At 39.3% G+C, this 27,334-nt stretch overlaps 1 protein-coding gene across 7 annotated transcripts in view; it reads right to left on the reverse strand.

The window, feature by feature from the left end:
- The window catches only part of SHANK2 (SH3 and multiple ankyrin repeat domains 2), a 363,833-nt gene that overhangs the window by 228,100 nt on the left and 108,399 nt on the right, over window positions 1–27,334 (reverse strand). For 4 of the 7 annotated variants that reach the window (XM_049821258.1, XM_049821256.1, XM_049821261.1 and 1 more), the window contains exons 13-14: window positions 26,638–26,688; window positions 1,916–2,225 (exon numbers count right to left, since the gene is read on the reverse strand). In XM_049821258.1, the coding sequence (XP_049677215.1) occupies window positions 1,916–2,225; window positions 26,638–26,688 (361 nt within the window). Of the gene's footprint in view, window positions 1–1,915; window positions 2,226–5,701; window positions 5,785–26,637; window positions 26,689–27,334 lie in introns of those variants that run through there. The other 3 variants (XM_049821257.1, XM_049821263.1, XM_049821262.1) reach the window with 2 other exon arrangements.

Raw genomic sequence — 27,334 nt, forward strand, 5'->3', positions numbered from 1 at the left:
TGAAAGATGATCTCTTTCACTAAGAGAAAGACCAAAATTTTATTTCCACAAAATTTCAGGCATTAAATTGGTTTCCGCTATCATTTGTGCTACTTTTAAAAATCACGTGCTTTCAGAAAGGGAAGAGGAAAGTGGCTGAATAAAGTCAAAGCAAATAAATGTTTGCTTATTCAAAAAAACCTTTTAATCGTTCCTCCTGCCTCAAAGGTTTGTTTATACTTCAAGAATTTGGAAGTGCGTTATCCCAGGAATATTGATGAAAAGGCATTTCTTATCCCTTCCAGCTAAAATAATCACTGACTCTAAGGTAAAACCTCCCACTGGTGGCATCAGCAGTATCCAGTGGAATGCGAGAACACTCGTTCTCTGAAAAGCACCTCCCAGCCACCTCCTCACCTAAGCGAAGCCTCATTACAGACAACCTGGTTTTAAGCCGATACGGGTCTCTGTGAGGAAGTGTCACCCAAATTATAACCAAATGAGGTTCTGCTATTGTTGTAACATACAACAAGGTAGGATGAGTTTGTTCTACTGCATGAAACCACTGGCATAAGAAATTTGTGTCCTGTTCCTTCCAGTGATTCTTACATTTCAGACAACTTTTTTTTTACACTGTGCCATATTTCCACTCTCCAGCAGTATTGTTACTATCATGAATAGTGCTTGTCAGTTTGGGTGCCTACAGCCAAGGAGAGAAGAATGTGCACGGTAACAGGTGACAGCTTCGACAACATGACATTTTGTTTTACTGCCTTGAAAACTCAAGTAAAGATCCATTACACCTACAAAGGACAAAGAGAAACCGATAGTTGCATTTCTTAACAATGCTCACGTCCTTTTCTACTCTGAACAGCGGATGGGTTTTGCTATTAGGAAACAGGAAAGACAAAGCCTGGTATTTTAAATGACCATTGAATTAAATGGGTTTGGTCAAAACATTTAAGCTCTAATTCTCTCCATCACTACTCAGCTCTGCCTCCCTTCATTTTTGCAGCCCTGCACTTTAACCCCTCGCCCTGGTGCAGTTCCATCGCTTGGACACTTGACAGATGCAGTTCCCGAGTCCTCCTCGAAGTGAAGCTGTAATCGCCTGTTCACAGGGCAGGGGCTTCACAAAGCCAAAGTCCCCGTCTGTGATCAAAACTTAGACACAAACCTCTGTTTTATTATATTACTTACAATACCTACACCACTCTAATTAGTCAGGATTTGCTCTCCAGTGGGACACAGCTGCAGGATATTTGCAGAGAGTGCCTGCTAAATGACATTTGTAATTCAAGAGGAAAGGAAAAGCAGTAAGGTCATAGGGAATGCAAAACCCGGCAGCGAAGATAATCATGGAAGAAGCCCACGACATCTACCACCACCAGCTCAAGAAGCCTCTTTTGCTCTAGGCCAGCCTCCTACACAGCCCCACTTATTCCCCCCAGCTATTCCCCCTGCTTTACTCTTTGGTTCGGCACACATCTACAGAAGGGAGAACTTAAACAGTCTCTGCTCCATCACCCATGAGCAGCTCCAACATGGGTTTCAGGCATGACCAGCAGTTTCATGAAGGGATCAAGTATCTCAGAAACATTTTACTTTTCTGTTAAATGCAATCATTATTTCAAGTGTTAAAAGATCTTGAGAACTAGCACCCTGACTTGGAGTTGCAAACTCAACAGTCACTGCTGAGCTTTGCTGAACTTTAAAGCCTGCCTGGCTGCTGGAGCTCCACGAGGAAACAGCTGGCTTTGACTGGAGCTTCCAATTAAAACATTCACACTTGGACATGTTCCACTGTGCTGAGATTTTATTACCTATAGATTATATAGAGTGCAAAAGGGGTATATAAATAACAAAGAAGAACATAGCAGTCCAGCATGATGACGTTAGGGATATCTCATGCTGTGCAAATAGTCAAAAAAGTCACCTGATGTGCCTGTGCTGCTGCCGTTTGGCATCCTCCCCCAGCCTGTTCAGGGATGGCGACCGGCTCCGGGAGGATGGAGTGTAACTCCCCACAGTTTTTACAGTTCCATTAGGATTATTCTGCATCTGTTGAAGTAGATGAGGTGAAAGGCTGCGGTGTGAAGAAGCAGAGGAGGAGGCTGACCACTCGGGGAGGTTGTTGATGTTCAGATTGTTGTCGCTGTTGGAACGAAGCAAGATCCGAGGTGCTGCTAAGGTGCTTGGGGGTCTCCGCCTTCTGTTTGAATAGGTCGGAGCCTCTCTAAAGGGCACTGTGTAAAGAAAGACATCCAGGGTAATCTCAGATGATTTCACCATTCATATGTGTTTACCACCCCATAAAAAGATTTAGCAACATATGGCACTGTTTCTCCTGCCGAGACAGAAACTGTACCTTGCCTGCATCGCTAATCGAATTCATTATCTTTAGAACACCATTAAAACCGAAAACAACTGGGCAACGTTAACCTGTTTATTGCCTTTAATAAACAGTTAGGTGACACCGGCGGCATGAGTCTGCTAACAGTCTGAACCATGGCCTGGGAAACGGGAAACACCTCATTATTGTCAATATTGAGTCTCGAAAAGTTCATATTCATGCTATCTTGTCATATTCAATCAGAAAGCCATGGAAGAGGGCTGATCGGCAGAATTTTTGATGCGTGATCTTCTAACTTCCTTCTCCCATTGGCAACCAAACCGGGAGAATTTTGTTCCATTGCAAGTTCAGGCCTAACCTGAAGTCTGTAGTGTTAACAGTCACCTTATCCCCATCTTCCAGGTTAAAAATTGAGGACATAGGTTCTTCTCCTGGCAGAACTCTATTACACTGCTATAATCCCTAGGTATTCCTCTCTTTCTAATCTAGGCATTTCTACTGCATCTATTACTATTGTATATAGAACATATCACCCGAGGGTAATGCACTCACTTCGTCACGTGCTGTGTCCCAAAGAGAACATCGCTGTACCCAAAGGCTGCGATATACCACTTAATGAAACAGTCATAACAGAAAACAAAAGCAAGGGCAATAAAAATGTAATACAAACCAGAGGGCCCATGCTTTCATCAGTGTTATTGGTACAGTGCTGCGGTCGTACGAGAATTTGTACAAGCAGACACTACATTTTCCAGATCTCCTTTTCTCACCGTAGTGGGTCAGCTAGTTCTAAGTGCAACTCAAAAGGCAAATTTCCTAATAAAAGGCACCCAGCTATCACTAGATGTGATGGGATTTCCTACCCATATTGTAAGGTAATAAAGGATCTGACCCCGAAAACTCACACTTGCCTTGGTCCCCATTCAGGCAACTACTCTCATTAATTTCAGTGGAACTCAGTGGGGTGGCAGGATTTGATCCAAAGTGCACATATTTACATCTGAAAAGTCACAGGAGTATAACTAAGAAAAGGCAGCCAGGCATTATTCTGAGGACTTTATTGAGCTGTTGTAATTTTCAAAAAAAATCATATTTCAGTTGGGAAAGAAGCCCCACAAAATATCATCCTACATGTCTAAAGTGCCAGTAAATGCCATTTATAAAGTGCCAGAAATGTCTACGCATTCAATACCCTTCAAAAACACACAAAACCCCGAATAAGAACGTCTGTCATACTGTGCAAGTAAATAAATTCACATAAATATGAATATACATAGGAATCAATCTGTCCTGCCTTGAAATACAGCCTTTAATTGAGAGAACACAGCAAAATTTAAGGTTTCAGAGCAAAACTGAAAGCATATTTATAACTTAAAGATGGAACTTCTAGTAAAAAAAGGGTTTATATAATTTTCACCAGAATCGGTTTATGATTAACTGCGATTCTGAATATTTTAAAATAACATCCTATTTCTAATGAGCTGAAACTTTCTACGGTAAATAGCTCAACAACATCAGAACAACCACACAAGAGAACAGTGTGCAGAGAGAGAAAGGTCTTTAAATTCATTTCCATCATATTTCATTTGAAACAAGGCTGAAATAAGGGAAATAGTCTTTAAAAGCTGTTAAAGGGGATAGAGCATAGAAGTCCAATATTTATGCTAGAAACTATCTATTTTTCAGAATATTCCAAGTTTTTTCATATTTAATATTTTTTTAAGGTTTCACAGCAGCAGAGTATGTCACTGAAAGCACCTTGGTGCTTTAAATGTCACGGTGAAAGCCCCAGTTAGTACTAACTTAAAGAAATCTCACAGCACTGATTTCCAAAATTGACCTATACAGATCCTCTAGATTGATGTATGTGACATAGACGTGCCCTTTGTGCCTTCCTGTATTTTTGCCATTGGAATACGGCTCTAGACATTATTTCATTGAAGACAGGGACCTTTCCCAGGTACAATAAAGCAGAATAGCTACTGTAATCATTCGGAGAAAGTACACAAAAAAGGGAATGTTTTGCACATCCAGGTTTGCTACCTGAAGGTCGAATGCTGTTCCCTTAGGGTCACCGAAGTTTGCCTTGGACTTCGGTAAAAATTGGATCTGACCCTTAGATTTTAATTTTTCATGACCTTAAAGAGGTAACGCTCGAAGCAGACTGCCGAGCCTTCCAGCCACAGACTGATAAAGCTGAATATTGCCAACCTTGGGGGGATGTTTACTGTAACTTTTGAGAGGTTGGTGGGATATCTCCTGGCAGGAGTGGGAGGGAGCACGAGGGGCACGGTGCTCAGGCACGGCGACAGGACGGACGGAGAACTGCTGAGCACGTTTATACCGACAGATTTTAGAAAACCCAAAACTGGCACATTCATTCCTACTAAGAAACGGCGTATGTTTTGTACGTATACACACTCTCCAGGTACCAGATTCAATTAATTCTTTTGCCCTTACACACCTTAGAAGGATTTGACATGACCATTTAGGAGTTTGCTTTTGCTTTCCTATTAATGTTCTATTCTTAAGCAGAGAACTACAAGCAAAATTAGCCTTTACTACAGAAAATAAACGGGAAAGGGGACAACTAATTACACCAATTGACGTATGTCTAACACAAATCTTTTATAGAAAGAGTTAAAAATAAGCATTTCCGTGCCTAAAGTGATTAATATTCCACCCAACTGTTTCTTTTCCCCAGCAATCTGCAAACTGTAAGTGGGTGGATATTTTTTTAGCTGCTTCTTATAGGCATTATTTATATTATTTTCACAATAAAAAAATAACTACAACACAAAATGATGAAATGCAAATGTCCACGCTTTAACCCCTGTTGGACATTGGTTTTCCCTAATATTTCACCATGTTCAGAACTGTAAGCATAACTGTTGCAAAACTTGTTTGGGAAAAACACTTCATCAAAAATGACACGAAAAATGTCTGGACTAATTTCATGCCCCTAAAGTTTAAAATTATCATCCCTAAAATCATACCTGAAAGTACCATTTAATCCTTCCTCCAGCTCTCAGAATTCTATTCCTGGCATTTCATACATCTGAAGGGGCAATTCAACACCATTCACTGACAAAAATTCACCTAGGAAATTCCTTACATGTCTTCAAATGCATTCCTTAGGGAACAAACACATTTTTATAACTACTTGACTCTTCAGAGAAAAACCTAAAATGAATAAAGTCACACCCAGCCTTAATAATCAGCTACCTAAATGGACTGTCTAACACAAAATAATTTTGAAAAAGAAATTGCAGGAATTGATTAATTATAGAGTCACTAAGCCAGTCATATTAAATGTACACAAGAAAACACCGGTCTGAAACATCAAAGTGTTCTGCTTTCATTGCTTACCTTCTTTCTTTGTGAAGGCATTTAACAAAGACTTCATTTTCCCTTTTTACTTTAGCAGCAATCCCCTCATTATATAACCTTTGCTGGGAAGAAAGAGGCAAAAAAAAATAAAAAAATAAAAAAAAAATAATAAAGCTACCCAATTTCTATGTGTTCAGGCTGCCTGCACCCTGACATAAGCAGCAGGTTTCTGGGCACTGTGTAATTGCGAGCATAGCTGGGCAAGCAGTACCCAGCGTTCTGGTGACAAAGCCCACCCCACATTCTGTCTGTCAGCTGGGAGCCAACTGTGCATAGACTGGAGCTGCTCAAAAAAAAAAAAAATCTTGCTATCTTTCACAGCATTAGTCATGTGAACACCACCGCCACAGCCTTGCAGACGATAGATACCCTTGCTTTCGCGAGCGCTGCATTTGTGCAGGAGCAAACGCCGGGGCTGAGGGAGGTGCGGGCGGCCAGAGCTCCGAGGGGGCCAAAAATTCCTATATGCGAAGGGCAGGGGGGAGCGAGGTGCGAAAAGGTACTTTGCAGCGGCGCTCCGCAGGCTGCAACTGGGGAAAGGAAAACCTCGACAGAGATGAGAGCTGCTGCAGAAGTGCATTTAGCTTTTAAACTTGCACAGCTGACTCTGTGCGCAGAGGCTTTTTGTTATTTTTTTGCTCTTTGCTATTTATTTGCTTTTCGCTACTTATTTGCTTTTCGCTATTTATTTGCTTTTCGCTATTTATTTGCTTGCTTACTGCAATGCTCCAAAGAGCCAATTTGAAGAAAAGTACAAATCACACCAAGCTTCACACAATGACTACGTTAAGAATGGAGATAAAACTGGCACTAAACAGAATATCTTAACATGGCCTATATTCCAGTCTGAAACAGATGAGATACAAGCACACTTATTTTCCACTCCCCTTCCACTGCGCTGGAATAAACCAGAATTTCTTTCCGCACAGGATAAAAATAAGAAAATTTGACCAAGCCGCTTTGCTAAATTCAGTGCAGATGCCAGAAAATAAATGATGTAGCCATTGCACTTTTTAAAGTACTAATTCTGAAAAAAATTCTATAGATATTCTATAGATAGCTACGCCAGCCAGTGCAAACATTCTCCCAGGGGAAGAGCAAATAACTGAAATGGGCAGATAGGAAGCAAGGGGGAGGTGCTAACAATCACAAGAATTTTAGGCATAACTAGTTAAATGTAAGATATAAAGATTCCAAAGAACAGGAAATTCACTCTTTAAAAAAAAGATTAACCTACATTAAAAAAACTGCCTTCAAATAGTATCAACTATATAACAGTTAATAAATATTTATTCCATTTCAGACATCTCTGCTGATCGCTAATGCATCTATTTTGAAAATTGGGTCTTTTTCTTACTGAGAAAACTGCTTCAAGACAGAAAATAAATGACTTAAATGAATTTAACCTCTGTATGCATAATTATCTCATATGTACCGTAACACTGAAAAGAATTAGTAAGCATAAATAAATGGAATAGTTTAAACTAAACATTGTGGTGTTTACATAGTTATTAATTTAAAAAGAAAGGAACATTTCTCTTAATTATATAATTTTACACTTTGGTTCAATTTATTTTTAAAAGCGACTATTTTTAGCAGGTGGAAATCTTACCAGAGGAAATGTCGGACACAGCATATGTACATCATTAAATGCCTTTATTCGACAGGAAGAATTTTCTTCTTAACTTTGAAAAGATGCAAAGCTTTCTAAAGAATAACTTTGACCTGTTATTTGCTAACTTATAAATATGTGCATTAATTAACTCCCCCAAAGAATCAATACCGTTTCCAGAACAAGAACTGCTACACCAGAACAACCGTGCCACTAATTTGAATTACGAGCTTCTGCGCGTTACTTTTTCTAATATCTTCATTCAATCCCCCTGATTATATTTGGAGCTACAAATGACAAAGGAACTATAATTATTAATAGTATTTTACATTTCCATCCTGTTTTCTAACTAAACTTAGCCAACAGTATGCGAGGGCTCACGAATCCTGCATGAAAACCTCAGTATCTGGTAGTACTCCTGCTTCGATAGCCAAATGGAGACCAACAGAAGCGAGTTTTACGGTGGTTGCTCCTGAAATGCTCAGGAAAGAGACTGTAATCTTAATTTTTGCTTCCTGATGGGGCTGAGATGGTCCTTTGTAAAAGTTGGGCAAGTGCTTGCTGGTGGTCCTTACTTTTAGCAATCGCATGATAACCTACGGGCTGTGCCGCTGCACGGTTGTCCATTGACAATACAGAGCATAGGTTGATCCCCGTATACTTCAAGAGGAGAATTACCTGCCGTGCCCAAAGGACAAGAAGAAAACCACTGCCTCCCTATGCTCAGTTCTGTGCTTTAATAAGCATACCACCAGTCACAGAAAATTACATACAGGCTATGAGCATTAACTGTCTCCAAAGGGACGGGATCTCAGCGTTGCTCATGTTCCTCTAAACCGAACATCCTGAGCATTTTACTGACAAGGTGACACTGGTGTAGAAACTCGGGAGCTGAATCCTCAAGCTGCCTTTTTCTTTGTGTGGGTGTCAGTGTTTCAAAGTAATGATAGCCTAAGTACCTAATCACAGCAGTTAGGCGATGAAAGGGTTAACTCAATTGTGCTCATTTCATGTCCGTTCATATACAGTAAAATAAAAACAGACAGGCAACTGTCGTCAATCAAAATCAATCCCAGGGGGTGTTTTTATTAGATTCTTGCTGGAGCTGTAGCATTTCATCATCTAGAGGTTTCTAATCAGTGTTATAAAAACATAACAAATATTAAAGTCACCTGAAATTATTGAGTTTTGTGGAAATTGTGGGAAGTCTTTCTGATCTACACTATCAGATATATCACCTGATGAGTGACCATTTTATTCCACTTAACTGTCTGCCTTTTCCCCAACACAGGAAATATAATTTCTTCCTACATGGAAGAGCCTACTGCAATAAACACTATTGTACAATTGGAAAATATGACAATCCAAGAAGTCAGTGAACTATTTGCAGCTGCGGTTTCTGGATTTTTCCAGTTTTCACTAATAGCTTATTAGAATTTGTTTATTTTAACTGAAGTCCCAAAATCTGTGGTGTTGGGAAGTTAAAAAAGAAAATATTACAGCAGCTTCCACCTTTTCCAGAAAGATTTTCTGCCTCACAATGGTAGTCTTGGAATTATTAGCTTGGGACAAAAGCCTAATAATTTGACTACGCTAGCACACGACAACTATATAACCCAAAAGCCATTAGCATCCATAATCTAAAAATCATGAAGAACCATACAAACAGAGGAGAGGTAAGCCTTAATTTCCATACTTCTTCTGTAGGTGTTCAGGAAAATGCGTGTGAGCTCTGCATGGGGATGTCTCTGAGAAGAAAAGGCCCCCTTAAACAGGAATCAAAACATGGGCTCTTAAGTTAATTTTGATTAGCATTTTTTTGCACATTTGTAACATCAGGCTCCCAAATTTTCCAGGTATTTCAGTCCATAGCTCCCATTAGAAATCTATGGCAAATCAGTGACTTACATACCCTAGAGGATCTACTTTTAGGCACTTAAATGCCTTTAGAAAAAGGAAAAAATTATCTGACCGAACATGCTCTTACTTAATTGCGCCCCCAACACACCTCTAAGACCAAGGGCTTCCCAGATGATGGTAGAACACAGTTATGATTGCCTTTATTCTTTTTTGATTTTGTCCATTTTGGAGTTCTTGCCAGAAAAAATCCCTTTAACTTGTATACACATCTAGGTTTTTGTTAAAAATACAGTTCTTAGCATGTATAAATGCATTTCTCTCCACTGTAAAATAGGCTTCCTGTATGCCAAGCCACCAAATGGAGAGTTAGACAAGAAAAGACAGATTCAAATATAGACTGTAAAGTACAAAAAGACTCCTAAGGAAAAAAAAAAAAAAAAAAAAAAAACCAACCCAAAAAAACTCTGGGTTGGTACAGTGCTTCTGGATTACTTACTTATTCCAGAAAGCCACAAGGTGGTCGGGAACACAGGCAGCGGTGACAGATTTGGAAGGAATCCACCTCAGAGGAACAACTAAACCTATTTTCTAAAGCAAAGGGGTTTTTTTAATTAATTTTCTGAAAAAATCTGGGGAGTTTGCTCAGGAACATGCAGTTAAACCAGCACTGAGAATGAAGGATCTGATCCCACTCAAACAATGCTCAAAGAGCTCAGCCTCAGCCGACCTGACATTAGTATCTCTCTCGCCACCGTGAGCATCTTCTTACCACCCACCCAGCTACTCGCGGTATCAGTCAGCTCTTGTTAGTAGCCTTCAGGCAATCCGTCCAAGTTTGAAGGGTAGAATGGGGGCAGGAGACTGTGTGGAGGAAAGGACAGCAGCGGGATGGCTCAGGAACAGATGGCAAGAGTTCTCAATTAGAAAGAAAAAACAAAAAATAGCAGTGCAAGTTACACAGCCATGTGCCAGACGTCCCTTCCGTCACCTGGCATTTCTGCTAGATTGCCGTCCCCAAACTTTGCTCTATGTGACAAGGGCTAGCCTCACTCTGCTCTCACCAGGAACCGACTACATTCACAGAACTTGCTTAGAAAAACACCAACGAGGAATTGGAAAGGCTCTCGGATATCCAGCAAAAGCCAGAGCTGTGTGGATGGCTTAATTAGAGGCGATATTTTGCGTGGTGAACTGGCCACTGCTAGGCTCTCCAATTCTGCAGAAAACACTTTACCGAATTCCTGTTATTAGAAGTATTTTAATAACTAAGCATGTGAGGTGTCTAGATTTGTGGGTAAATTTCAGAGGAATTTTAACAGTTGATGAATATACAGTTGCCATATAAATGAGCTTAAAATCATGGGAAATGAAAATCAATCCCTCCTTCTTGCCATACTCAAATGATTATAAATAAGCCTTCACCAAGATTACAGCAGTAATGCAAGAATAACATTCAAAGATCTGCATGCTTGTGCAGAAGGGAGACATGTTCACCTGATGGCTTTACTTTCAGATGCTTACACAATATCAAGAAGATACAGAGAATCTTCTACTTGGACTACATTTAAAAATTGCTAACTATTGCTTAAAACTTGTAACACGTCAGAACAAATGTCTGAAATCTCTTTGATAGGTTAGAAGATAATAGGTTTAGAAATTATGATCCGAAAGAGCTTGACTATCACGGGGTTTCCCTTTTTTAAAAAAAAATTTACAGGGCTAAATGTGGCAATACCCACAAACAGCTGAAGCTCTGACTGCAGCGATACGGATACACAGATTAGAATCTACCTGAGAACCGAAATAAAACCTCAGTCCCCAAGGATGAGACGCTGCTTTGTAGCCTGCAATTGCGTGAGGAATCTGGGTGAGGGGTGCAGGCAGAAGCGGAACAATGGAAGGTTAAAAGGTGGGAAAATGAAACCCTCCTTTTTCAGCGAAAGGCTGGAAGTGGGGAGGAAACAATGGCCAATAATGAGCGAGATGTCTTACAAGTCGCAGCTTGAAGAGAGAGAAAAGCAAATGCAATGAGAGAAAGCTACAAGAGCTGAAGGAGAGTTCTGAAGCGTGATTGAAATCTATCGGCAATGCCGAGGAAAGCAGCCTATTTGAATAAAATATGTACGGCTCGCTTTCATTCTAACAGGTACACTCCTATAACAAAAGAGCAACTCATCCAAATAAGAACCTGTATTTTACGTAGTTCTGTTTCTGCAGAGTATTCTCCCTCAGCCAGAGGTGGGGAACGGGAAGGCCGGCTCTGGGAAGGCTTTCTCCAACGTTTTACGCTCCCGGAGCACCCATAGCCCCTCACTTCCATTATACGTGTTTGGGTCGAAAGTAACATCTAATCTTACTCCGAATAATACAAATAACTACAGTAAATGTTTGTATCTACCTTGTAGACATCTGTGCACCCAGATAACAAACAGTTTTCTCTGTTGGTTGTGAAGACAAGGAAAAACAAAATCTTTTAAAAAGTAAATAGCTATTGTGAACCATTTCAAAAAAAGGCAATGGGCGATCTGCAGTAGATAAAACATGGAACTCCTTGTTTTAATTGACCTCTTTAAATATGGACTGGGCTTATTTCAAGGTCTGTTTTCATCAGCAAGTAGAACTCATCCAGAATTGTTCATCTTTATGCAGCAGTGGACTATTAGCAACCAGCTACTTAGAAGTGTCGTTGAAGCAAGAGATTAACAACTTGTACGGTAGCTGGACAGAAAGATCTATTTAGCTCAGACTATCAGCTTGAACTGAAAGCATTCAAGTGTGAACCCCTGAAGCTGCATACTTTCACCTCCAACAATACGACAGAAAATACAAATCAAATATAATTATATCTCACTGCAAATTCTTATGCTCTTTAAACAAGCTGGTGAAAGGACGGTGCAATTTTCTCCACTAATAATACACTGGGAAATCTAGTCCTGATGCAGAACCACCCAGAACCACTGAATTACACAACAAATTAATTTTGTTCTTTGCATTATGTATACATGAAGTTGGGGAAAATATCATTTAACATCAGGGGGCTGTGCATTTCCCAACCCACATAGTTTATGCTGAAAAAAAAATAATAAATATGCGGTGTCATTCAGAGAGAGGAGATTTTCATGGCTGGTAGCTCCTGCAAACAAAGATGCCTGATTCTTCTTTTAATGTCTGACAATGATGGGCCTTGGATGCAGTATACAAATTTGTGGGTTGCAGTCTGATGTTGCAGAGGAGAACAAAGACAAATGAAACTACACAAGATGCTTAGAAAAACAAATGTACCAATATTGGGATTGCATGCTGTTTCTGCGTTCTGGTGTTGTACAGAAAACAATCTAATTTTGCCTTTGTGTAACTCTCCTCCTACCAAAAGCTCTCAACGAATTCCTTAAATCATTATGTTGTTCCAGGCTTTATTCAGTGATTTGATTTCACTGCTTTAATCTAAGTGTGAACCTCTTTAGTAAATAGTGGGACAAAGCATCTGTGCTTCCAAAAGTGTTGGTGGATCATGTCAGTTTTATTTAGAATAACACCATTTTCATAACTGAAAAGTGTATCTTGCTCTCAATGGGGGGAAAAAAAAAAAGATTGGACTCTCGTAGAAGTTAAAAAATACATAACTAGCCAAAGTGGTCAAACGGTGTGCGAGAGGCACGTGCATTATGCTAGTAGAATTTATATAGACAACAGTAATTGTTGTCTATATGTGGGGGGCCTTGGGTAAATTTGTTTGTACTATTTTAGGTGTCAGTCAGTTGGATCCAATTCTCCAGGCTTTTTATCTTTCAGCACTATTCCCCCAGCACATCAGATATGTAATGCATCCACTCGGCTCTGACAACATTTTACAGTACCTGTGCAGAAGTCGAAATGATAGCACAAGGTGTGTAAGGATAGAGAAGTATACCTACTATGAATGCCAGCTTTATAGCCCATCTCCAGCTCAAGTGTCTCTCAAACATACAGTTATTCCTGATTTCCTGCAGGGCAAGTGACAGAAGACACCAAGCCATGACATTAAAGTTTGTGCATGAGTTAGCCCAAGGCTGGAATTACAAGAGAACAGCAAAGAAACAAATTCACAGTATCTTCTTTTGGCTCCAGTTCCTCCCTCTTCTTCAACTCTTAAATCTTGGTGTCCTTCGCTGCCATTTTTCAATCTCGTTTTCCCTTCCTCTCATGGCTACAGCTGCCTTTCACTGCTTCTATCACCAGTTCTCTAAGGATAATCTTCCTGCCACCCAGAGGCAACAGGAAATAAATGGCACATAAGAGTGCATCAGGAAAGATAATTTCTAGAAGATACCGTGTCCTGGCAAAGTTACATGAAATTAGCAAGGAAGACAAATGGATAGAGATAGAACGGGGGGAGCAGGGCAAGAAAACAGTGTATGATGTACCTTATCCAGAAGAGGAAGATTTATAGGAGGTCACAACGCATAAATGCCTAACAATAGTGGAAAAAGTCATCCAATCATCATACGCCAAAGTTCAATGGTGAAGAGAGGAGGGAACAATCAAGCAGTTAATAGAACATTACTGTATCTTTTTAATACCTTATTGCGCTTTGAGGGTAATATGTTCATTGAGAAAAGAATACGGTATTTTACTGAAGAGACATAACTGGGCTTGAACTGTTAGCAAAGGAACTAGAGAACTGGGAAAGCTTTTCACTCTGCTGGTTGGCTTCCCACAGCTGCACGCTACTTTATGATGTATTTAATGACAAAAACTTGCATTACCACTTTCATTCTTATTTTACAGTAGAGCAGCAAAAGGAGCCCATTTTTATTCTGGCAGAGGTATTATCAACAAACCATAAACTAAGTGCCAAGAGAACTAAACCGTTGGCTCTGCAGCCTTCCTGAAGCCCATGAACCTGCAAGTTGTGAGCAAGAATTCCTCATTTGCTCTTATCCTCATCGTCTCAATTCCAAAGTGGACCTAAGCACTGTGAGCACCAAGTAAGTTATACCTACACTTTTGAGACGATGCACATTTGGGTTACCCGAGTAGAGAGTCTCTCACTGCAAATTTCCAATTGTATTTTATGCTGCACGTAGTAGATACGCAATGCAACCATTCAACCCTCAAAATATCTTCTCTTCTAAATAGAGGAGGGCAAGCTCTATCTAAAGTCATGTTACCAAGTAGGATCTTTAAAAGATAAAGCCCAATAATTTAAGCTGATAATTGTCTCACTATCCTTAGTTCCATTTAGACATTTGGTCTTAAAAAGAAACTAAAACATTGCTGACATTCATTAAAATAACAGCATTTTAAATTATATTAGTAGCCTACATTTCTTCATCTCAGAAATAACTGTTAATGAATCATGCTGGTATAAATAAGAAAGGATAAAAAAAGAACGTATCCGCTGTAACAGGGGGTTATCTTTGTACAAATATGTAGGTGTTTGCAGCATTTGTAATGTTCTCAGTGGTTAATCCCATTGAGAAAGGAAGGTTCCCTGGCTGAAGAGTTTTTGAGGTGGATTAATAATTAAAATAATATTAGCAATACTCTGCCTACTTCTGTTTCAAGACATTATCACTTGCATTTTACAGTGTTTGAAAACGTTGAGGGAAGACTTCTTTTTTCCCCCCAGTGTAGCCTATTTCTCGATGTTGCCTGCAGATTAAGTTTTAAGATGGTGCACTGACAGCTGAATTTAGATTTTATGTAACAAGAACATGAAAAAGGACTCTCTTATTTATATAGGTTAGTAAGTCAGAGCAGGTAAATAGGATCAATTGAAAGAATAAAGGTGCAAGCTTAAAACCCACTAACAAGAAGTAATCTTATGTACATACTATTTCAGAAATATTACCATTTATTCTTATGTTCCTGGCAGCAGTGGTAGATATAGCTACATGATATTCATTAATTCAGCGGAAAATGCATGGCTGACATCCAAGACATTACTATGAAAATAGAAGTGTTCTGGATATTATTTGGCAGTCACACCCCCGGACATCATGAGTACTACAATAAAATTTGACTTCCGCGTTCAAGTTTCAAAATAACTCTGTTTTCTTCCGGACAAGAAGAGATGCAAATAAAGCTAGTAGAAAATGGCAATGCACATCCCTAAAAAAGAATGGCATCACAGAAAGGAGAGTAATTGTATAAATAAGCAAATTGCATATGTTGTTCTCTACTAAGTCATGGCATTTCAGGTGCAGATTCTTGATGTTTTGGAATAACTGCAGACTATGTGTTTAGGAGAGAAATCATTCTCATGTTGGTATTACTTGTACACATGCGTATCTATTATATGTGTCCACCAGCACTTTCATTAGAGGAAGGATCATTTGGCATTAACCACCTAGGATCTAGCCTGCCATCATTCACAGCAGCATATCTAAATTAAGTTATGGTGATTGTACTCATATGCTCAAGGGCACAATTTCAGAGATGAGAATTTTAACTAATAAACAGTACATCTTTATAAGGAAAAAATGCGCATGAAAAATAGGCTATGTATCAAAAGAAAAGAGTACATAAGACAGAACAGATAAAACAGGGTAACATAAAATATGTATTTCAGATATTACACTAGGAAGCTTCGGTTGAGAAGCGAATTCAAATTACTTGCAATATTTTTTTGTTTATTAACATTTGTAATAGAGACCTAAAATGAAGGAAAGATCCAGCCCTCAGCTCCACCAGCGGACACCAGCCACAGTTTCCCTGGGAACTCGCGGTGCAGCAACCCTGCAAGCAGCCCCCAGCAGCTCCGGCTTCTGAGGAACCACTGCTTCTAGACATAGTGCAGGTCACCACAGTCCCCAGGACGCCTCTGTTGCAACGGGGGACAGAAAAACGGGCAAAGATTATTTGCACCCCCCATGCTGTGTTCCCGGTGGAGGTCAGGAAAGCCTAAGACCACACGTTCAGCTGGCCGATGACTGGCGGAAAGGCGGTGAAACAGAAATTCATGAAGTTGGGGAAAACTTTTATAGAAGCACTGCAAGAGTTAATTTTCCATAAAGTCTTAATATATTTTTCCTGGTCGAGAATTCGGCAAGAAATTTAGAAATGACTCACCCTAAGTCCTCCTGGCTAGGACCATGCTTTCCTTTACATTGGGAAGCAACATCAAAGGAGTTATCAGCAGAAAAGAAGGAGGAGGAATAAATGGGACTCACAGGACACATCTGAGGTCAAGAAATCAAGTATAAATGGAAGTGGAAGGGCTAGAAGATATGCAGAAAATACAGTGAAATTCCAGGGATTGCCAGTGAATCTGGGAGATATAATCTGAAAGAGATTTTCAATGGAGAAAATGAAAATGGATTACTGCTTTAAGATGCATAGGAATCACAGTACTCAATGACTCAGGAAAGTGTATGTCATGTGGTATATAAACAAGAAAGCAGCATACGTTTGGATGCTGCACATTGTACGAAGGAGTAAGGTGCAATTCCTACAGCCTCTTCTCAAATCTTATTCAGTCTCTGAATACCAGACACCAGTTTAGCATAAAGATTTATCAAACCATATAGCAATCAAAAGCAATACAGTAAATAATTAAGATGCAGGAGTGACTAATTAGTGATTTAAATTTATGTAGGGAAGACTACAAAAAGTAAATGCTCTGAGCAAGCTCCTATACCATTCACAGAGTCACAGGGATTTGACATTGGAAGAGATGCACCTCTTACTCTACAGGTTGTTAAGTAATGCATAAACAGAAAACCACAGCTCTTTAAATCCTAGTCCCATAAAGATGGCATATCTTTTGCTATGACCTCTAATGGGACCAGAATTTCAGTAAAGAAATAAAGGCACATTTGTATGAAGCAAGGTAGAGGACTCTTACAGCACAGCAGAAATGGACCTATGTAGATAACTAGAAGAATAGAACATAAAACAGTATAAAAGCATAGAAGGTATTCAAAATATTTCTCCTCTCCCCCGTCATTCCTTTGGACAATAATAGTTCATGGATTTTTCTAAGCAGACAACTGGGAAGAGCAAACAGGGTGCAGCCCTGGTTCACAATGCTCAGGGAAGCCGGAAGGTGGGTAGCTCTCCACAGTCCATCATCGTCACAAATCACATTTCAGTCTGAAAGCTGTATGGAGCAGTGCGGTTTATCCCTACCTCTACTGTTCCCTGTATTCTAGGGCAACCTAGACTTAGCAAATAAATGAAGAAAACTGATTTGCTGCTTTGATCCATCAAGGGAGTGAAATAATCTGTGGAGCAAAAGTGAAAAATCTCACAAGTGTAGACAGAAATCGCCTTGAATCGTACTCTCCAGAGTACAACTCCAACAGAAGAGCAAGCCACTAAGCCTTCCATTTCATTATTCAAACATCATCAATATTTCAATAGACGAGGTTCAAAATATTAACTAGGAAACTCATTTTTAACTAGTGCTCCACTGGTCCGTTACCTAAAAGAATGGGCAGGGTTTTCTTTGACTTAGTACTTTTTTTCAGCTTACACAATCAAGAAGCCTAGCATTTAAAGTTTGTTAGGGTTTTTTTAGAAGAGACTATATGAGATTTTGTGATCATTAACTGACAGGAATGGATACCCTTTTCTGAAATATGTATTGCTAGTGGTAAATAACATCATAAACAAAATACAATTCTCTCTCCTTCTCACCAGCTGACTGTCTCAACGTGAATTTTATTTTAGAATCTCACTAATTAAGGATTACCGACTGATTTTATCCTTCATCTGTGTTCCTTAAAGGGCTGAACTGTCAGGGCTATTGTTGCTGTGAACTATTATGGCTGGGAAAACCTTTGTCCATAAATTCAATTGATCTTTCTTATCTATTCTGTCACTCTCCTTTACAGGAAAAAGCCAGGGAGCGGGGGGAAGCAGCTATCTCCTAACTAAAGGTCGGTGGCTGATGATCATTTTCTTGGCTTTTACACCATTACTACTTTACATCTATCAACATTCTGCATTTTCAGTACCTACCTAGCGCAGGTGGTGCCTAGAATCAGTGACAGAACAAACCCCCCAACACACAACTGTTCATGCCAGGTAAGAAACATGTCTTCACAACAGGGAGCACTGTAAAGACAAGACATGCAAACACATAAAGAAAAAAGAGGAGAGAACCCCCCCACCAGGTCTAGCGACTGGATTAGCAGTGATGAACAGACCCCATAAGTACATAACAGCCCATAAAGGTAGCGTAAGAACGGGCAGTTCGGGAAACTGGCTGGCAGAAAACAACGTCGCAGCTCCAGAAATAACCTGCAATGAATGAACTGGAGGAAGGAGACTGTGAAAGATGGCTGAAGTTGTTAAACGGGAATCTAAGGATTACTGTGAGACAAAATTTAGGGACTAGTTTTAAACAGTATGAAAAAATAGGGAAAAGGAGATAGGAAATCAAAGCAGTGCAGAAATTTAACACTAATGGCAATAATCACAGACGAATATTTCTGAGTAAACGGAGGTACGAGCACGTACTAAGGACAGAAATCATGACTGCTTGCAATGGCAAATGGTCTCTCTCAATGGTCAGTTGATTTTAGTAACTTCTCAAAATACAGCACATTCAGAAAAAGTTTTTAAATAGCACAGGTAAGACTTACCTAGCTTGGTACTACGTGCTAGAAACAGGGAATTTAGGAGGATACAATAATGCTAATCATATTGCAAGATCATATTCTTAGCTATTCATGCCAAAAGCAGGATGATCTAAAGCAGCAATTTTTGCATGCATTCATGCAAGCCACACACACAGCTAATGGAAATTTCAAGCATGATCACAGCAGAAATTTCTTTGGAGAACCAAGACATCTCAGGTCCTCAAGCTTGTTAGGGGAATAAAGTTATGAAAGGAACGAAAACAAGTATTATAAAACAAATTTAATTTCTTGTTTTATGCAAAACCAGACCAATTTTTCTCAAGCATTAGCAACGAGCTTACTCATTACTAATCTACAGGCATTAAAAATTAGTGTTCGTAATAACCTAGGAAGGACATTAAAATCATTTTTTAAAAAGAGTACGAGTGCTAAGTAATTCATGTAAGCAACATAAGCACTTGAGTGCAGCAAGCATAGAGCAAAATCCAGTAAGCACTGTTAGACTTGGCATTTCTGCAGCATATTCCCAGACCAAAGATGAAAAGGGAACATGGTTCACATGTGATTTCTGAAGAGGCAGGAGGGTCTGGCAAGGCAAGCAATATGCTAGAGCTAACGAGACATCCTTTACCGAACGTACTCCATGCAGATCCACCTGAGAAGTCTCTACACAATTTCTGGGTCTGCTCCGGATAGTGAATGGTTACGCAAATGCTGCTAAGGGACGCTGGATTTACTGCTAAGCACGTTTTCTAGGTCCATTTAATTGAATTCTTGAAAGACATACTTCCGTGGGGCACAGGCATACAACCAGTTCAAAAAAATATCCTAAAATGTACATTTCTACACCATTAGGCACCAACTACCTGTAGAGATGTAGCAGTTTTATACCCCTAGTCGCATGGGATTTAATTGTAGTTGACGTAATCGGTTTTACCAGTCTCCACATAGGTACACTTGGAGTGGGACTGTAGCCCCTCCGAATGGGGAAGATCAGGGGCTGTTACAAACGGCTGTCTCATAGGAAATCTCACGGGAAAAGAGAAAAGACAGAACCATAGCTCTTACACGTGCCGGATGGGGTCAGAGAGTTCATTAGAAGGTTTGCGATGGACTATAATGTGTTTCACGGAGCCAAACAACCCCCAGACAGCCAAACGGCTTTTGAGTCAATAATTCTGTTTGGTTAGCTAAAGGATGATGATGAGGGTGCTTTTAGAACTGGCACAGTCGGATTTCAAACATCAGTATTTAAATGTTTTCCTCATTTAAAAATATCATTGCAGAGGGTTATTATTAAATTTATGGAACAACTTTCACTTATTGCTTAGATTTTTAATTATATTGCTACACAAAAAAAATCATTATTTGTACTAGCCAATACCTGAAGAAATCATCATGCAGCATTCAAAAGGACTGCACTTTTCTTCATAGGTATTTAAAAGCTGGCTTGACTAAACAAATATCTTTCATTTGCACAGTATTCTAGGAGGACTGGAAAGAAAAAACAATTAAATTGTACCCTTACGGAAAAACACCTGCTTCTTTATTTTTCTTGAAAGTATCTAGATCTACTAAGAAAAATCTTTCAAAAATATATCCTAGAAAAATCAACATTTTTGCCCACTGTGGTTTGAATATTCTAATTCTATCCAGTAGCATGTATCTGTGAAAAGCCACCATTAGATAGTTTTCCGTCCCATAGCAACCACTTTGTTTTCTCAGGGAAATAAAACATTTTTACATCCTTAGGCAATACCTTTCTCTGTGTGGTTTGCTAAATGAAGCTGTTCGTAATCTAAAACTAACATCACAATTTACACTGGGCTTTGCAGAGATTTATAGCTACGTATGTGGAAAATAAAATGCTAGCCATAGGCTTTTCTAGCTGTATATATGTGTGCATGTGCATGTACACCGTGAGAGTGAGCATTTCACATTTTATGTGAAAATCCTGGATTTGTTAATACAATACTGCATATTTAAAGTAACAGATTCCATTTATTAGATGCAACTACATTATTAAACAATTGTCAAAAAGAGAGCAATGGAAAGAAGAGGTAATGTTTTAATGTTCTGAATGTGCAATGATAATTTAGGTCTGAATTTGCTAAGTGATAAGAAAGTAAATAAGACACCAGAGACTGTAAGCTGCTTGACAGGATCTTCCTGTAACTGTCACCACCAACAAATTCATGGTAATCCAGAAACTTCAGGGCTGCTGGCCAGAGCCACCAGTTTTCAAACAAGGGTTCTCAATTCCTTACCAAAGGTCTCTGTGCAATTGGCTTTTTCTTAAAAGGGTTTTTTAATTATTAAATCACACTAAAGTGACTGTACCTATTTTAAATAATTTACTGATGTTGTTTTACTGTGCAAGTCACTGCTGAAATTCCCTACAGGCATTAGACAGAAGCAAATGTGAAGAGAGAAGTACAAGGCATAGTAGTATGCCACCAAAATAATGGCAAAAAAAGCCACAGAAGCAGACCTCGTACTACACTGTGACTTACTGTAATCATGTGAGCGCTTCGGTGCTGACCTGAATGTTGTCTCCATTCAAGCATAAAAGGACTATCATGAAAGAAGAATTCCAATTTACTTTTTTTTTTTTAATTTGGCAATCCTATCACGTCTTTTCATGACATCAAACTGTTGCTGATTTAAATTTTGAACAACGAGGGGCACTGGAATGTGCAAAACTCTCCCAGGGGAAACTGGAAATGCTTGAGATACGGAAGGCTAAACAGGATGGTAACACCCACACAAAATGCTGCAGGAAGATAGTAAACTGGAAATTAAGATTCAACTAGCTCTTGTACTACACCAGATCTTTAGCAAATCCTATTTCTCCAGCTAAATTTTCAAAAATAAAACATCGAGGAGGTTACAAAGGGTGAAGCTTTGAATTTTCCTAACTGTTCATTAGGGTTGCTGATTTCAGGAAAGATGAAATATCTCCATCGCTCTTTACCGTAGCTGTTGAAACCAAATGCAGAAAGAAGACTAGTAGGAATCCATTTGTTCTCATTGTGCATTTTCAATTTTTTGTCATTAAGCTTTAATGTAAGAAGTAAGGAAAAGACATGATCTGAACAGTGTTTATTTCAATGATGATGCAAGGTGATGGGTGCACTGCATAATGTCATATGATATCAAAAGATGTGTCCCGGTGTAACCTCCCTTATACATAGTGAGAAGCCTTTGAAAATACAGAAGGGAGCTAACAGCTTTGAAGCCGTTACTGGAAAGTTGTCACTTGCTTTCAATAACCAAATAGGATTTGTGACTATCTAGCTTTAGTGGTCCAAGTTTCTCAGATGCTTAGTTACGAAACTGTGCCTTCATTACCTTCTGAAAGGCTCATCTTTCTTTAATTTATTAAGCTTTTTGTCATATGAGCACTGAAAAGAACTGTACAAAAACGACTTAAGGCATGTTTTCTGCTCCTTCGTTTGGGGGCTGACTCAAAGCTGCACTAATTAAACCAGAGCTCCCCAGCAGGGCTTCTCGTTCCATCAGTCAGGGATGCCTGGGTGATGGGGACAGTTCAGTCACGCTTTTCCTCTTTCTTTGCCTCCTGAAACAGGGAGGACTGATACAAGAACTTTAGTTCTTAGTTTAGAGTTTAGGGAACTCCTAAAGCATCAGTTAAGCCGAGCCTGGATCAGCTCAAAGCTGGTAAAGAGATCTAACTAGCCGAAGCAGGACTAGTAGTTTTGCTTATTGGTTTTGTAACCCATTTGGGTATTTTGGTTTTCAATACTTTGTATAAATTCCAGAAATACTTTGTATAAATTCCTCTTCAGTTGCACCTTCATAGTTTTAAGAATTAGATCAGCTCTCAGTGCCTTTTTTTTTATAGATAGAAGGTGATGGCCCATACTGTGTGTTTATGAACATTTTATCAGGTAAAGATGGAGCAGAATTAGGAACCCGTGAGGTTTTAATTCCCTGTCAAGCAATTGTCATGGCAGATTCTGACAAGAACAGAAAATGTCACAAAACTAAGCAGAACTAAGCAGTCCTCAAGATTTCCAACTTCTAATAAAAACAGATCACGGTACATCTATACATTTCAGTACAAAGGCTGTAACCATGGTAGAAAATGCAGCACGATTTGATTCTGACAACCTGTAATCCTAGTTATACCACAGTTTGAATAAAAAAATTTAAAAATCTCCAAAGCCACTACTTTACAACTTTAAATCAAGAAAAACAAACCCTAATGCAACTGCTTTGAAAACTTCCTGTATTTTAGCTAGGGGTCAGGGGGAAAGGCTTAAAACATTCATATTACAGCACAGCACACCACCACTTTGGCTGAACTAACATAAAATGCACTTGAAAAGATACCTGACGGGAGAAGAGAGTACTAAGGGCAACTCTGAGCAACTGATGGTAGGAGATTGGAGATTTACTGTCAAGTCTCCAGGCACAGATAACCTCCGATGTTGGACAAAGAGCAGAGGAGCCACTGCACAATATTTCAGAGGTTCAAACTGAAACATTTTCATTAAAATGTTGACTTCACTGATATTGAACTCTTCTCCAAAATAAAAAAAAAAAACAACCAACAGTTATTGGAAATTTCTAAACAGCTCTAAGTGGGTCAACACTGCATAGGCAAACTTAAAAGCTGTCAACCCTACCACTATTGCAGTTACCAGGCACTGTCAGCCTTCATAAAAGCCAATCTAACAGAATCTACGTCCCGACAATTTCTTATAGTAATGTGCAGCTACACACGGAGTAATCTTTCTTTTCCTTTGAGACATAACAGTGATAACTGATAGCAATGAAATTTATTCTAACTGAATGCCTCTCACCAGGACTTAACTGACTTATCTTCAAACTTTCTCCACAACAGAGGCAAATTCTACTATAATACAAAGGCTATCCCAAATGATTTATTCCTCCAAAACGTACCGTGCAAGCATTTAAGAAAACAAATGATCTGAATTATGTCTTACACTCATGATGGAAAAAGTATTGGCTAATTCATCCCTACTGATATTAAAAGAAGTTTATTTGGGTTTTAGTGAACTGTGAATGTGGCTTTTGTTGCTCCAGCATGTACTTAAGCTCTGAAAATTCTTCCTTTGATCCAGCATCAAACTATTAGTCACGCTCGTTTCTGAAACTCAGATCGACAGAGAGATAAAGTACAGTTAAAGTGACAAAAGAGTACAAGCAAATACACCTAAAATAACAATAATGTTTAACATTTCCTTTATGCTTCCGATAGTACTAAGGACATGAAAAAAATCTAAGATCTGTTGTTCTTTTGTTAAAGTATTTGAAGCATTTTATTTCAAGTTTTGAGAACTTAATTGCTTTAAAATGGCTTCTGCCACTCACTGCAGAAAAAAAAAAAAAGATATGCATATACCCAGACATACGTACACATGTCCACAGACAAGTGTGCTTGCTGTAGGCAAACTACAAGAACTCTTTATGTAAGCTTTCCTTGTCTAAAATGTTCTTGATAAACATTTTACATGAATTAATATGGTAAATTTGAGTTCGTGTATTCTATGACCATTCTCCTACTTTGCAGAGTCCCTGGAATTCTGCCCGGCTCATGCAGACACCTTGCAAATCTCAGGGCAGCATCGAGGCCATTGTCTCAATCAAATTCCAAAGTCAGGATGTTCAAAAGGATCTCCATGCCCAAATTCTGTTGGCTTCACATAAAAATTAAGCAGCTATTTTTTTAATACTTTAAAAAATTCCAGCTTACACTGTTCGATGAAATTTGGAGTCTTTCTATTAATAACTGAATTGTAAACTACATTAAAGTATCAATAGAGTAACACCAGAGTAACACATCAGTAGATATTAAGCAATAACCATTCTCTTAAAAGAACCTATAAAAAACCCCAACTATCTGTATTCATAGAAATATTTATACATAATTAGTATGCTATTTATTACACATGAAAAATATTAAAATCAATGTGTTTTAAGGTTTTCACAAAAAACACAGTGCATCAAAATTAAATGAATGACACTTTATAGTGGATGGAAGACAGGTGCACTGAGAACTATTCATGGGGGACTACCCCATTTATTGCCACGTACATCTTAATCTGTAGTTATATAGTTTAAAAAAAAATCTTAATGCATATTAGTCTCTCTTGATCTATTGTTCTGACAGCTTACATTTTTAAATTGCTAATTTGTTCTATACCATAAAACGTTTATTTTTTATGCAGAAGCTTTCTAACCAACGTTGTCCTTTTTCTGCTGCACATTTACTGGCTTTCCCAGGAACAAGGTAGGATGAACCACGTAGAGTAAGCTGCCTGTATACCGAAGCCTTGCTGAAAAGTCATCCGCAAGAAAACTGTGAGGTGAGGGGCAGAACTGCATTATTTTTTCCTTGACAATATAAATATCCAGTACTCCTTACAATAAGACCACTCTTAAAATAAATTTGTTATTCTAAATATTTTCCCACATTTACAATTGTTTAAATTTGATAAAGAAGTTTTCACTGGTCTTCACATAGAAGGTTGCCCAAAATTAAGTAAAGCCTTTTACACCAGTTCCAGAATAAGTTAGGCTTTGTTAATCAGGCACAACATTTCTGTGGTACAACATATAAGTGATGTAAAAATTACTGTCGATAGCACCTCCACGCAAAGGCTGTGCTTTGTCTGCCGTGCTGCTAACCACTGCCTCTGTTCATTATGGTACTCTCTCTCCTGCGAACAAAGGCCGAAGAAATTCAGTTCTGCAGGGCTGCTTGGTAATCTTTCCACTGGCCCATTAAATCCCTTTGTTGCCACTGGAGTACATCGGACTCTGGAAAGATTTAGCCTAGCTCTAGGTGTCCTCTACGGTGCATCCCGCAGCTGTCCTGCCCCAACAGCTCCAGCTGGGATGCTCCGACTGGGATGCACCTGAGCACACTGCAGTTCCTTCCTGGCCCGTGCAGCCAAGCTTCCCAGCCACGGGAAACCCAGCGGAGGAGCAAAGGGCAGGAAGGGACGGGTGCATCCCTCTGCCTCCCTGGGACACAGAGTTGAGAAGTGCCAAGGCAGTTCACCTAAAGGGGACCTACGGGAAAGCTGGAAAGGGACTTTTTGCAAGGGTATTTAGCGATAGGACAAGGGGTAATGGCTTGAAACTGAGAGAGGGTAGATTTCAATGAGACGTAAGGAAGAAGTTCTTCACTGTGAGGGTGGTGAGGCGCTGGAACGGGTTGCCCAGAGGAGTTGTGAACACCCCATCCCTGGCAGTGCTCAAGGCCAGGTTGGATGGGGCTTGGAGCAACCTGGTCTGGTGGAAGGTGTCCCTGCCCACGGCAGGGCTTTGGAACTAGATGATCTTTAAGGTTCCTTCCAACCAAAACCCTTCTAGGATTCCATGAATACAGTTTAAATGCAGTCCCTTTCCATGGCAAGTCAAACATCTTAGGAAAATACAGGCCCCTAGTGTTCTGTTTGACATACTGGCTGGGATAATACAGCATTTAAACACTACTTACATACATGATTTCATACATAGGGACACAGTATAAAACATATTAAGAAGACATTATTCTATTAGTCACAATGAATAGCATCTTACACTAGAAACACTTTCTCTATTTCCATCCATCTCTTCAATGTTCTGAGGGCCAAATGGGGAATTCAGAGTCATTTGGAGCCCTAAATCTTTAATAGAGACCCTCTTTATCTACCATCAACTTAAAGAAGCCCAAACCAGCAGAATATGGGTCTGTGAAGCCTTTCCTCAGGGGAAAGCTATGCTCTTAAATTACCTTTGTGATTCATTAATTTTCCTTCACTGGGAATAAAAGCACCAAAATCAGACCTTTCTACCATTGCCCCCAAACAGAAAAATTACCATGGATTAACCCTTACCTGACAGCAAAGGATTCCAGGGACTTCTACTTGGATATGGGAAGCAGGAACCTTTAAGAAGGGCAAGGAACGAAGGCAACATCAAAAAGAAGTTAGGTGTCAGAATTTGATTTTAAGGGGAAAATTTGAAAGCAAAAGTTTATGTAAGCGAAGCTCCTCTGATGGCATGATTTGAAAATGGAAAAGTGGACAAAATAAACATGTAGAGGAGATGAAGAAGCAAACTCTAGTTTCTCCTAGTTTCTCCTATTCTGCTGTCCCTGCTCCTTTGCACAGGAAACGAGGAAATGAAAATGAGATAATGATAAAGGTAATGGAAGGTACTGAAGAATGTTAAACATGATTAAGGATGGCAGAGGAAGGTGACACAGGGTTTGGAAGACTGGAATATCTTTGCAATACAACTGGAACAATGAGAAAGACTGCTTTAACTGCAGTGTTCTGAATGGCACATGTGAAAGTCAGGGACCAGTTTCTGTAGTGGTAGACAAGACACCAACAACACCCCCCTCCCTGCCTTGGTAGCACTGGAATCGTAGCATCACCATCACAAAAAGATCACTTATCTTTCTGGAAAATGGCTTTCAGAGCATGTTTGGCAATTATTTCAAATTTAAATTGCATCATCTCAAAACACTTCTTCTCTTTTTTCTCTCTGTTATTCTTTGGTTATATTTTGAGAATTCATATTGCACAA

Source organism: Accipiter gentilis, chromosome 17 (assembly GCF_929443795.1).
Source record: "Accipiter gentilis chromosome 17, bAccGen1.1, whole genome shotgun sequence".
Lineage (NCBI taxonomy): Eukaryota > Metazoa > Chordata > Aves > Accipitriformes > Accipitridae > Astur > Astur gentilis.